General features: G+C 37.7%; 1 protein-coding gene across 2 annotated transcripts in view; it reads left to right on the forward strand.

The window, feature by feature from the left end:
- PTPRC (protein tyrosine phosphatase receptor type C) overlaps positions 1-9,276 on the forward strand; it is a 60,311-nt gene extending 51,035 nt beyond the window's left edge. For both annotated transcript variants that reach the window (XM_082286807.1, XM_082286806.1), the window contains 11 exons: positions 711-836; positions 2,285-2,442; positions 2,917-3,052; positions 3,604-3,753; positions 4,190-4,280; positions 4,608-4,741; positions 5,586-5,720; positions 6,040-6,162; positions 6,580-6,758; positions 7,435-7,570; positions 8,142-9,276. In XM_082286807.1, the coding sequence (XP_082142933.1) occupies positions 711-836; positions 2,285-2,442; positions 2,917-3,052; positions 3,604-3,753; positions 4,190-4,280; positions 4,608-4,741; positions 5,586-5,720; positions 6,040-6,162; positions 6,580-6,758; positions 7,435-7,570; positions 8,142-8,414 (1,641 nt within the window). In that variant the 3' untranslated portion in view covers positions 8,415-9,276. The remainder of the gene's footprint in view (positions 1-710; positions 837-2,284; positions 2,443-2,916; positions 3,053-3,603; positions 3,754-4,189; positions 4,281-4,607; positions 4,742-5,585; positions 5,721-6,039; positions 6,163-6,579; positions 6,759-7,434; positions 7,571-8,141) is intronic.
- The last annotated feature ends 250 nt before the right edge of the window (positions 9,277-9,526 follow it).

The following is a 9,526-nucleotide window of genomic DNA, read 5'->3' on the forward strand; positions in this document are numbered from 1 at the left end:
GGAAAGCATGCTAAAACATTGTTGCCTTATGAATTATCAGTCTTATCAGAAAATATCACTTTAGACACAGCTGTAAGTAGCAGAGGGTGAGCTTCCAAAGTACAGCTAATTAATCCAGAAAAGGGCTCAAGGTAGAACTGTATCTTCTCATAGACCTGTCAGAAAGGGTATGGTTTCTATTTTTCTTCTGTCTATTCTGGTATCCTGGCAGAGTCCTCAGTAGATCCTAGAAAGAATATTTTTCCTCTGTTGCCTTTATTTAAGCGGAAGGTTGGATGCTTCTGGCCTGCTTTTGTTCCTTATTCCAGGTACAGCAGGAAGAAAGGGAACTGCTGTTTTAGCTGCATTTAAAGATGTTGACAGCCAAGATGATGTTATAGGCAGGCAGGAGCAGCAGCCCTCATTGAAGACTGAAAAAGAAGCCACGAAAGTAGCTGCAAACATTTCTACAGCCATCAGGCAACAGCAGCAGTCACAGTTCATTGTTTCAACTAGTGCACAGGATATTTTTTTTTCCCCCTCTTTACATCTGAAACTAAATTCCATGGCCATGAATTTCAGGTCAGAGGCCTGAGTTGTTAGATATTTGGAATTGAGAAGTTGGAAAAGCTATACTGAGTTGCCATCTACTTTAAATTAGGCTTTTTTCTAGCTCTCAGCTCTCTACCACTTTGCTGTTGTGCTGCTGACTTAATGTCATCTCTTCATAGAACAAATGTGCCCAGTACTGGCCATCAATGGAGAATGGAACTGCAACGTATGGGGACATCATTGTAAAGATCAATGAAAGTAAAACATGTCCAGACTATGTTATTCAGAAACTGCACATCACAAATGTAAGTTGACTCAAAAGTGTGAGACTGACTGGAACTGGAGTGTCTATTTGGAGTCTGCATTTTAAGAAAGAAGAGTCAGCTATTAATGGAAGATGCTCTGCTGTCTTTCCTAAGCATGATATAGCTTAAGGGAAAACTTAGATGTAGGTGTCCTTCCTTGCAAAGTTGGATATATATTTCCCAACTTCAAAAGGTATTTTTCCTTAATACATTTAAATTTCCTTAAATTTTCCTTTGATACATTTAAAATTAAATTTCCTTAAATTTTCCTTTAATACATTTAAAATTAAACTATTAATACCCTGACAAGTGGTAAAAAATTAGTAAATACGCTGTGGTTTCCTTATGTATTTAGTTTGTTCTTGAAAACAAAAAAGTTGCTGGTTTGTGCGTATCCCAGTATAACCTTCTGCAACTAAAATCAGTGTGACTCATAGATAACCATTATCTGCCCTTGTGATTGTGGGACAATTACAAATCCTGGTAATCTCAAGTGCATTTATAAATGTATTTTATCAAATCACTATTTAGATATTTTTAGGGTCATCAAGTCTGGTTAATTGCTCTCTTTCACATATCTGAAGTCACATTAGTTGCCCTATGTAATTGAGAACAAAATTTGCCATCAAAGGCTAAATGCTCACCTCAGGCCCTTTGCAAAAATATTTCAATGATGAGTAATGGAGCCTAAGTCATAGCTAAAAAGCCTTCAGACTCAAAGTGTAAATCTGCTGACAGATCTTCAGCAAAGCAACAGAATCCATCCATCTTGACCCATTACTACAGCTGGAAATTCCTATACTGCTGTCTCATATTGCATTAAAATTTACTCAGAAAGTGGTCAGATTAAAAGAAAGTTCTAACTTCATGTGATCAGCGAGTAGATCAGGATGTTAAGAATTAACTATTTACAAGGACATTGCTCTGTCACTTCAAGACTGACTTTAGAAATGAGAGATTGCAGTGGGTTGAGGGCTGATATTTTTCGAGCTGTCTGCTTTTTGTTCAGCTGACATCATATCAGTAAAGATAAAATGGATATTGGTTGTGGAATTTAAGAGTGATTCCGTGGAAGAAAGTGAAGACTTCTGCATTTGTGGTAGAGTAGTGATGTATAATTACTGAAACAATGGCAATTACTGAAACAACTGGATAATTCAACTCTTGAGTAAGAATTTGAGCATTAATTACTAGGATGTGCCTGTAAAACCATACTAAATCTTGGCCAGTAAAAGCATGTCATTGAGGGGTTTTTCTCATTTGGTTTTATAATCAGGGTTGTCAAACCTTAGATCCTCCCTTTTAGTCTAGCATCAACATACCAAATTCAGCTCAAGACTTCACATGCTTTGAGCTTTAATCTAGTCACTTCTACTTAAGTATACATATATATACATATATTCATGTATATATACATTGATATGTGTTAAAACCAACACTTTTTCTAGGGAAGAGAAAGGACAGCTGGAAGAGATGTCACTCATATCCAGTTCACAAGCTGGCCAGACCATGGAGTCCCTGAGGATCCGCATCTTCTTCTCAAACTCCGACGCAGAGTTAATGCTCTCAGCAACTTTTTTAGTGGTCCGATCGTGGTTCATTGCAGGTAAATATATATTGTTCTTTAAAAAATTTGGTAATGTAAATGACTGAAATGAAGCTATTCAGAAAAGGGAGCTGGCAAAAGTGTTTTTCTGATCCCAGATTTTGTGACTTGAACACTTGAAAATGAGGCAGCCAAAGATACACAAGACCTGTTTTCTGGAGGATATGAAGGAAATTGAGGTTGATAAAACCTGAGGATACACAGACTTTTGAAAAACAGCCAGATAAATGTGGGGCTGCTCTGGCTATAAGCACCATATTTGGCCATGTTGGCCTTGCTTTCACTAAAAGATACTAAAAATGCAAACTCATCATTGTTTGAGTTGCCAATAAATTTACAGCAAGAAGTGTTTTCAGTTACTTTGAATCCTGTTGTTACACTTTTCCAGTTTCACTCTCTTGTGACTGCTCCCCTCAGAGTGGGAGTGGGAGCTGCCATTCCCTGTTGATAACCAAATCCCTTTGCACTTTGCAGTGCCGGTGTTGGGCGCACCGGGACATACATAGGGATTGACGCCATGTTGGAGGGGCTGGATGCAGAAGGCAGAGTGGATGTTTATGGCTACATTGTGAAGCTGCGTCGGCAGCGATGCCTCATGGTCCAAGTAGAGGTATGTCCCTGAAACTCCTGTCCCTTACAGCTCTCCTTCACTAGGGCTTCAGCAGTATTTCTCACAAGTGCACTGCTCAGTTCAGTTGAAGCTGTTCTTAGAAAATATAGCTCTGAAAAGTATTAAGAGGGAGAAAAACTTCCAACATAATTTTTCAATTTTAGAAACTTCAACTTTTTAAGTTTAGACTTTAGAAGAGGAAGCCAAGGAGAACAGCTTTCTGGCTTACAATTCACAAGTGCAAAACTGAGCTTCCAGAGTCAAACTTGATTTAAAAAATTCTAAAATGCATCTGCCTAAGTGCAATTTTCATTTGAGTTGAGTACAAAAAAAGTTATGGACTGATGCAACACATGTTTTTAACTTATTTCAGCATTTTACAGTTTTAACACTTGTATTTAAGACCTGTTTAATGTTAATGCTTAATATTATTAACACTAATGCTGATATCATGGGAGTAATAGCTTCTTATAATGGTTTTAAAAACTGTTATGGTTTTCTTTTACTCTTTAATAATGTCATGTTTAAAATCTTCAAATGGCAAACACCAGTCACAGTACATCCTTATTCATCAAGCACTGGTGGAATACAATCAGTATGGAGAAACGGAGGTCAGTCTCTCAGAACTGCATTCCTGCCTTAATGGTCTGAAAAGAAAAGACCACCCGAATGAGCCTTCTCCGCTGGAGGCAGAGTTCCAGGTAAATAAGCTTTGCATTTCAGTTGCCCTAACTTCCCACTTGTATTAGAAAATGCCTTGCACAATAGTCATGAGATAGAGATACCAGAGGTAATAGATCATTTAGATGATATTTTATTTCTCTGACACAGAAAGTTTCTTTACCTTCATGAAATAATCTGTATATGAATGAAGTTTTATTTCTGCTTTGGTGTTAATATTTTTAAGAAAGATGGAGCTCACAGAATTATTACTTGTGTCTGTGTTCATGGTTTCCTGTGCCATTGTGCGTGGGTAGCAGGCATTTTTAAACTGTAGTTCAATGTGACCAAAGTTTAAAGAACTAAAGTAAGGAGTGAGGCACTGTGAGATGAAGACTGGGTGTGAGTGTCCTGAGGAGATGATGATCTCAGGAATGATTTTAATCAAGCATAATACCAAACATCCTCTTTCTTCAGCGATTGCCGTCCTATAAGGGGTGGCGGACGCAGAACACTGGGAATCGGGAGGAAAATAAAAGCAAAAATAGGAACGCCAACATAATTCCTTGTAAGTATTTTCCATTGCCTTATTTTATCCCACCTTGCCTTATTTCATCTGTTATCTTCTAGTAGAAAAATTTTGAAAAAATGGGCAAATCACCTTAAAGGGTAGTATTTGATTAGTATTCTCAACACTGTAAAATCAGAAATTTCTCATCGTGATTAAAAAGAAGAGATGAGTTTTTACCAATGTGAATTATTGGGAGTGTTTATTTCAAGCAAGGTGACCTTGGTTCTGCAGTCTGTTGTGAAAGGACTGGCCTTTTCCATTCCCTCCCCCCTCCACAAATGCAGGGGGCCGTGTGTTGTGACGGTGACACTTTGTCTCACACAGATGACTTTAACCGAGTGCCCATCAGGCATGAACATGATTGCAGTAAGGAGAGTGAGCATGATTCAGATGAGTCCTCGGATGAGGACAGCGACTGTGAGGAATCCAGCAAGTACATCAATGCTTCCTTCGTAACTGTATGTATTTAGAGGATCCACTATAGGCATTTCACAGTCTTTCAGCTAAAACTCTTTTTCTCTTGTTGGCATCACAATAGAAAAGAATTTAGTTGAATAAGGGAGAAGGATCTGATGGTTGATTGGCAAATCCATCTATGTTTAAAACTATTAGCCTTCAGACTGGCCTCGTGATAACATGTATTTCTATCAGTGGGCATCTGTTTACAGGTTAAACCAGATAAATATTTTCCCTGTTAGTGAAATGTGAGTATAGTTATTCACATGGACCAAACCCTACCATTGAAAATCGAAGCAAACAGTTTTTTGGTATCATTATATATCCAAAGAAGAAAAACAGTTATTGGTCACAAATGAAGTAACTGATTTTAATGGAATTACTAGCTAAGTTCCATTTATCTGAATCCTTTGAAATGCTGCACAGTTAGGATACTTATTCAGGGTAAATGTATCTTTATTTTTAGGAAGCTCAGTGTGAACTGACTGGTGCACCAACTTTGTGTGGTATAAACACAATTTCTTAGTGGTAAAACTAAATAGCTGTGTAGAACAGAATGTTTTACCCCTTAAAAATACAGTTTGCAAAAAATGGCAGGGTGAGGTCTCACCCACTGCAGCACATTGTTGTCAGTCTGAAGTGATATTTTTCTTGGGAGGATTGAATTTAATGTTATTTGGGTAGTAGAATTCCTTTAAGACCATTACCTACTGTGATAGGCATGTTTTCCATGTAAACAAAATGCTTTGTTAATTTATTCCATGGGGTATTCCTTAAATGACAATGAGTTCTATTGTTTGACAATCACATTTTGGATGAATTGAAGGAAAAAAAATTCTTTTATAGGGTTACTGGGGTCCAAAAGCCATGATTGCAACACAGGGACCGCTGCAGGAAACTATCTCTGACTTCTGGCACATGGTGTTCCAAAGAAAAGTCAAAGTCATTGTTATGCTGACAGAGCTGAAGGAAGGAGATCAGGTGAGGGTATTGTCTGCACACTGACGTACTGAGTATCCTCTATGTGCAAACAAAGCACTGCACTGCACTCTCTCATTCCCTCACTCAAGAGTTTTCCATAGCATAAGGAATTTGCATTTCCAATGTATTTTGCTCTATCATTTACCTACTTAATTTACTCTCTAATGAATTTTTGATGGAAAAGTGTATGATGCTATATTTTAAAGTACAGTGGAATTCCTCCTACTTTAAAGTTACTAAAATCTGTAAGTGCACATGGAAGGCAAAATCAAAGGAGATTTGAATGGTAATCACTGACTTGCACTTTTATCCATTTTAGGAACTCTGTGCACAGTACTGGGGAGAAGGAAAGCAAATATATGATGGCTTAGAAGTTCAAATGGCAGATGTCAACTCTGGTCCTAGCTATACCATACGTGTATTTGATGTTACACATCTGAAGGTAAAAGTTTTTTTGCTAATTCCAAAAGGAGGTTTTCAAGAAGTTTTTAAATTTAAAAACAAATTTATAAATTTAGCCTCAAAAAAGAGGAGACAGTTCCCACTGCAGTTACCTCCTGCTCTAAGAAATGGAAATATTTTTCTCTTCCAGACCAGCAGTCAGTTATGAGAAATGCTATAAATTATCTCAAGTTTTCTATTTAGTGAGTTGCTGAGATGGTGGGAGGGGAGATCAGCAGTCTTTTGTACTTTGAACAAAGCTTGGATGTGTACCTCCCTCATATTCATGAGGTAGAACTATCACCCTGCAGTTCCTCAGGAATATAATTCTTCCTTTGTAAATCAGCAGCAATAGAGTTACTATGTGAATCCATATTTTATCCTGAGCATTAACTACATCTCCACTGCTGTTTTCCAGACAAAAGAAACTCAGAAGGTGTATCAGTATCAGTACCGTAAATGGAGTGGCTGTGATGTTCCAGAAACCCCCAAAGATTTAGTCAGCATGATTGTCAACATAAAACAAAAGCTTCCAGCCAGACCAGCCACTGAGGACAACAGGAGAACCCGCAGTGTTCCACTCCTTGTCCACTGCTGGTAGGTCTGAGTTCAGCACATATATTCACCTAGCTCTAAGTTCTGGGTATACATAGCAACCATAATTTTGGGATGCCTATCTTTTCTCACAAGCCTTTCCATGTGTCTGGAGACTCAACTCCCCCTAGAAGATTCCTTGAATTGCTCAAGCTTGACCTTTTGAACTGTAGTGATGAAAAGCAAGCACACTTCTCTTGGGCAAGTGTTGGCACAGAGCAGGTGCTATGAGCAGCTGCTCTTGGCTGGTGCACCTATTTTGTGGGGAAATGCTAGGTCAGAGTGCACTTTCAGGATACATTAGTGAACATCCTGTAGAGTTTTTAGGATCATCTCTTGCTCTAGTATAAAAGTTCACTTTTCTAGGACTGTTTCAGGGAATAGCCTTGCATGCCATCTAAACCAGAAGATAATCCTGCTAACAATAGTTGAGACTGCAAGTCTGACATTTTGAATTTCTCTCTGCCCCTTAAGTGATACTTGAGATCCAGGTAGTCTCTAGAAAAACTATGTCCAGTGTGAGTCCTACACATATAATTAATTGTGACAATTTCAGTTCAGTAAAAAATGTTTTGGAAATGTAAATGAGTATAAAGGCTTTAAAACATACCTAACATTTAGTCAGAAGACTTCTGATTTTACATTGTAAATTTACGTGTACATTTTACACATCTTCTAGTGATGGATCACAGCAGACTGGTGTGTTTTGTGCTTTAATGACCCTCTTGGAAAGTGCAGAAATAGAAGAAGTAATAGATGTTTTCCAAGTCGTAAAATCTCTTCGTCGCACCAGGCTGGGAATGGTCTCCACCTTTGTAAGTAAATCTTATGAACTAAAAGAAAAAAAGATGAGGTTACTTATCAAGGTCACTAATATCCTCATAACCTTGGGCATAATTTCTGTATAGGGAGCACTGATTCTAATTGGAACATTCACACTCACCAGCATTTGGGCATTGGTCTTAGCTGACAGGAATGAAGGAGTCTGAGATGTCTAGAGCTGCAATTCTGTACCACCTTTGGAAAAGGGCGAATAGTATAAAACTACAAATTGTGTAAATTGCTGTTCCTGCAGCTGCTTCATGATGTACGGGCAGCATCCCTTCTGCAGTTGGGAGATTAACTCCATTTGCAGGCTGGCAGCCACTGAGTGTTTTGTTTCTGTCACTCCAGAGGAACTGCCTCTGTGGCATATTCACATGAAGTCAGAATAAACCATAGGAGCAGCACTATCTATGCCAAAAACTGTGGAAGCTGCTTCATATGCAGTCTTGCTTGTCCAACTACATGCTACATGCCTAAAATTTAAGAGAACAGGGAAAGAATGGATTAATTCTTGGGCTCTGAGCATTCCATTCACGCTAACTTCTTCTCTTTATTTTTAAGGAACATTACCAGTTTCTGTATGACACCATTGCCAGTACCTACCCTGCACAGAATGGACAAATAAAGAAGAACAGCCAGCAGGAAGATAAAGTTGAATTTTGCAGTGAAGCAGGAAAATCAGATCAGGAAACTGATTTGATCACAACTGGTCTTGCCACAACACTGCCAGAGGAAAAGGAGCCACCTGAAACATGTGATGATTCTAAGGCTGCAGATAGCACTAAGGGAACAGAAAGCTCTACAAATGGCCCCACAACTCCAGTTCTATCCTAGAGCTAGACTAAAAAAAAAGTGCTTTTTCACATGGAAAAAATCTTAAGTAAAAGAAGAGGTATAAGATTTCTTCCTCTTCCCACTTTTTTTTTTTTTTTTGGAAAATGTTTAGTTATTTCAGTTTTTGAAAGGTACAAATTTAAAGGAATACTTGAAACTTGTAGAGAGTGACAAAGAACTGTGGCAGTTTAATTTTTGTGTAGATTAGCATTTAATACTTTTCCAGAAACCTTTTCACTATTTTTATACTTTGCCTTTAAAAAATATGTACAGTGTAATGCTATGCTGAGCAGTGCGAAGGAAAATTTTTTATTTCTGTAACGAGGGAAAAAGCAACTCAGAACAAGATTATTGTGTTGCAAGAACATGTCTGTCCTCAAAACTACTAGCAAGTAAGTGAACCTATAGGTAAGCATATACTCTAGTATTTCAGGAGTAATGAGAGCATTAATAATACTCTTGGGACTTGTGGGACTTTGACAGTTTTAAGACCTTATCGTTTACATCATGTGGCAATTCCAAAGAATTCGGACTTACAAAGAGCGTGTAAATCCTCCCATATCAGTGTGGAATAGCAATTTTTGCATTTTTCTGACTGTCCTCAAGGTGTCCTTATTGCTCCACATATATTAATCTGATATTCCAGAGTTAGACTACTATAGGAGTTTGGAGAGCAGATTTGAATCATTGCAACAGTTTTGATGGAAAACACATCCTGTTACTCTTAGAGCTTAAAGAACTGAGCGCTTGCACATTTCATATGCTTACTTTTATTTAAAGGACTACTTCCATAATGCCTCCAACCTTTTTTCAGAATTGGAAAATACTTTGATAATTTTCCTCAAAACTTGTAGATTTTAATTGGTACAGGATTTTTTTTTTCATAATGATGTTTTGTATGTTGCAATTATGATATTTTTACTATTTCTTGCTGGATTTTAGCCTACTGTTTTTAGAACAAATAAAAAAGATAATTAATAGTTGACAAGGTGAAAATGATTTTGTTATCTAGTACTATGGAAACTGATCATTTACTTCTAAAGGCATAAAAGCTTGCACTGTCCCGTACATGGATAAAATTTACAAATGTCGGTAGGAAAACACATAATTTA

The sequence above is a fragment of the Coloeus monedula genome (assembly GCF_965178545.1).
Source record: "Coloeus monedula genome assembly, chromosome: 9".
In the NCBI taxonomy this organism is placed as follows: domain Eukaryota; kingdom Metazoa; phylum Chordata; class Aves; order Passeriformes; family Corvidae; genus Coloeus; species Coloeus monedula.